This window comes from Camellia sinensis, chromosome 8, assembly GCF_055761805.1.
Source record: "Camellia sinensis isolate YWXY chromosome 8, ASM5576180v1, whole genome shotgun sequence".
NCBI lineage: Eukaryota > Viridiplantae > Streptophyta > Magnoliopsida > Ericales > Theaceae > Camellia > Camellia sinensis.
In genome coordinates, this window is record NC_138968.1 from 15,064,249 (window position 1) to 15,066,272 (window position 2,024).

Here is a 2,024-nt window from a genome sequence, read left to right on the forward strand (position 1 = left end):
CGACCTTGAGCCTAACAACAAGACACTGATAGCGACTCCGACTTACTATCTCCGGAGCCCAAAAAGAGAGGATGACCTATAACTTCCAGCTCCTCTGAAGAGAGCCCACGCATAAGGCATAAGCGCAGAAGAAACGGCTCGGATGACGAGAGCCAACATGATCCTTTTGTGCGACGGATCGCAAGGGCAATCTTGCCCAAAAAGTTTAAAGCTCCGTCATTTACTCTCTATGATGGCAAGTCAGACCCCACTGATCATATTCCCCAGCAGTTTGGGACCACTGGCTGTTAGGTGGTATTACAAACTGGAGCCGGCTTCGATCAAAACCTTCCACCAATTACAGAAGTCCTTCAGCGCCAGATTCATCACAAATGAGGTCCAGCCGAAACAAGCCGACTCTGTCTAGGCAATGCAAATCCTGTTAGGAGAAACACTAAGAGCATATTCGGCACGATATTAGGAATGCTTTAATCTTATAGATGATGCTTGCAATGACTCCATGGCCATCACCGCCTTCAAAATGGGACTACACCCAGATAGTGCCCTCTGCAGTTCCTTGACCAGAAGACCCCCCAAAACAGTCTGGGGGTTGATGAAGAAAGTAGAAGAATACTGCAAAGTAGAAGATGACGCTTTGCGGGTTAAAGTCGGACACAATACCACCAAAACGTCCCCCCCTAAGATTGCCCAGCCAATAAGTTTCATACCTCCTCAGAGCCCTGAACCATGCCAGTGGACTAAACGAGATAAGAAACGAGATTCTCGTCGACCAAGTGATCAGTGCCCACACCGAACAAATGAGCAACTACAAGTTCATAATAGGCGCACAAAGCGCACCGACAAGAAATATACTGAGCTATCAGATTCAATCAGCTCGGTTATGTCCCAACTCCAACATCTTCTGTTTTTTAAATGGCCATCCAAAATGGTGGGACCTCCCGACATGAGAAGACGGGACAGATGGTGTGAATATCACAAAGATCACGGTCATGATACGAACAGCTGCTATGCTCTGAAAGACCACCTTGAGGAATTGGTGCAAGATGGTCGGCTTCAGCAACACGTACGAAAGAACGCAATCAAAACTGTTGCCCTTCGGCAGGATTTGCCTCCACTCGGCATCATTCATATGATATACGACCTTCCAACGCCACTTGTCGTACACGCAATTCAAGCCCCCCAGAAGCAACGCACACCATCGAAGCAGCCCCACGAAGCTCCGAGTATTATCTTCAGCGATTTCGATCTTATCGGCGTAACACTCCTCCATAGTGATCCATTGGTGATTGAGCTACACGTAAATCGATTCGTCGTTGAATGCGCCTTCATAGACCAAGGAAGCACTTCCGAGGTTATGTATTACGAAACCTTCGTCAAACTCGGTTTCAATCAATCAGACCTGTCTCCGGCTCCCCACCCATTGTTTGGCTTCAACGCGAATCCGGAGTATCCGTTGGGGAAGATCACACAACCCGTTCGAGCCGGCTCCCAATTGATGGATGTAGTATTCTTGGTCATCAAGCTCCCATCGCCGTATAATATCATCATGGGGCGAACTTTGTTGCATGCTATCCAAGCCGTGCCTAGCACCTACCATCAGCTGCTGCGCTTTCCTACCTAACACGGTATTGAGCAAATCCGTGGTTCCCGGCACTCCGCACCAGCATTTTGTCCCCCTCCCGAAATACCGAATCGAAACATCCTCGACTAACACGGTCATCATCGGAAGGATTCCACATCGGCTCAAAAACACGTTACGGCCTTGGAACTCGAGAATTGTCATTAAACCCGATTTGTGGGGAATGATCTCAGTTCTAAAATGATTCTCCATGTACATATTCTTCCTTTGTAAATGCAGGGATTCTTGTTGGGCAGATATAATCCCATCCTCTAAAAAATCTAATTAAAAAGGGCATTCCGACCAAAAATCCCCCTCGGCGCATGACACCGTTAGGCCGATAAAGCCTCCGGCTTCGGAGCCCCCTCGGCGCATGACACCGTTGGGCCGATAAAGCCTCCGGATT

At 48.4% G+C, this 2,024-nt stretch overlaps 1 protein-coding gene across 1 annotated transcript; it reads left to right on the top strand.

Moving 5' to 3' along the window:
* Window positions 1–592: 592 nt before the first annotated feature.
* Window positions 593–1,621, top strand: LOC145797573 (uncharacterized). Its single transcript, XM_082884957.1, has one exon. The coding sequence runs from the start codon at window positions 593–595 to the stop codon at window positions 1,619–1,621; it is 1,029 nt and encodes a 342-aa protein (XP_082741083.1).
* Window positions 1,622–2,024: the final 403 nt, after the last annotated feature.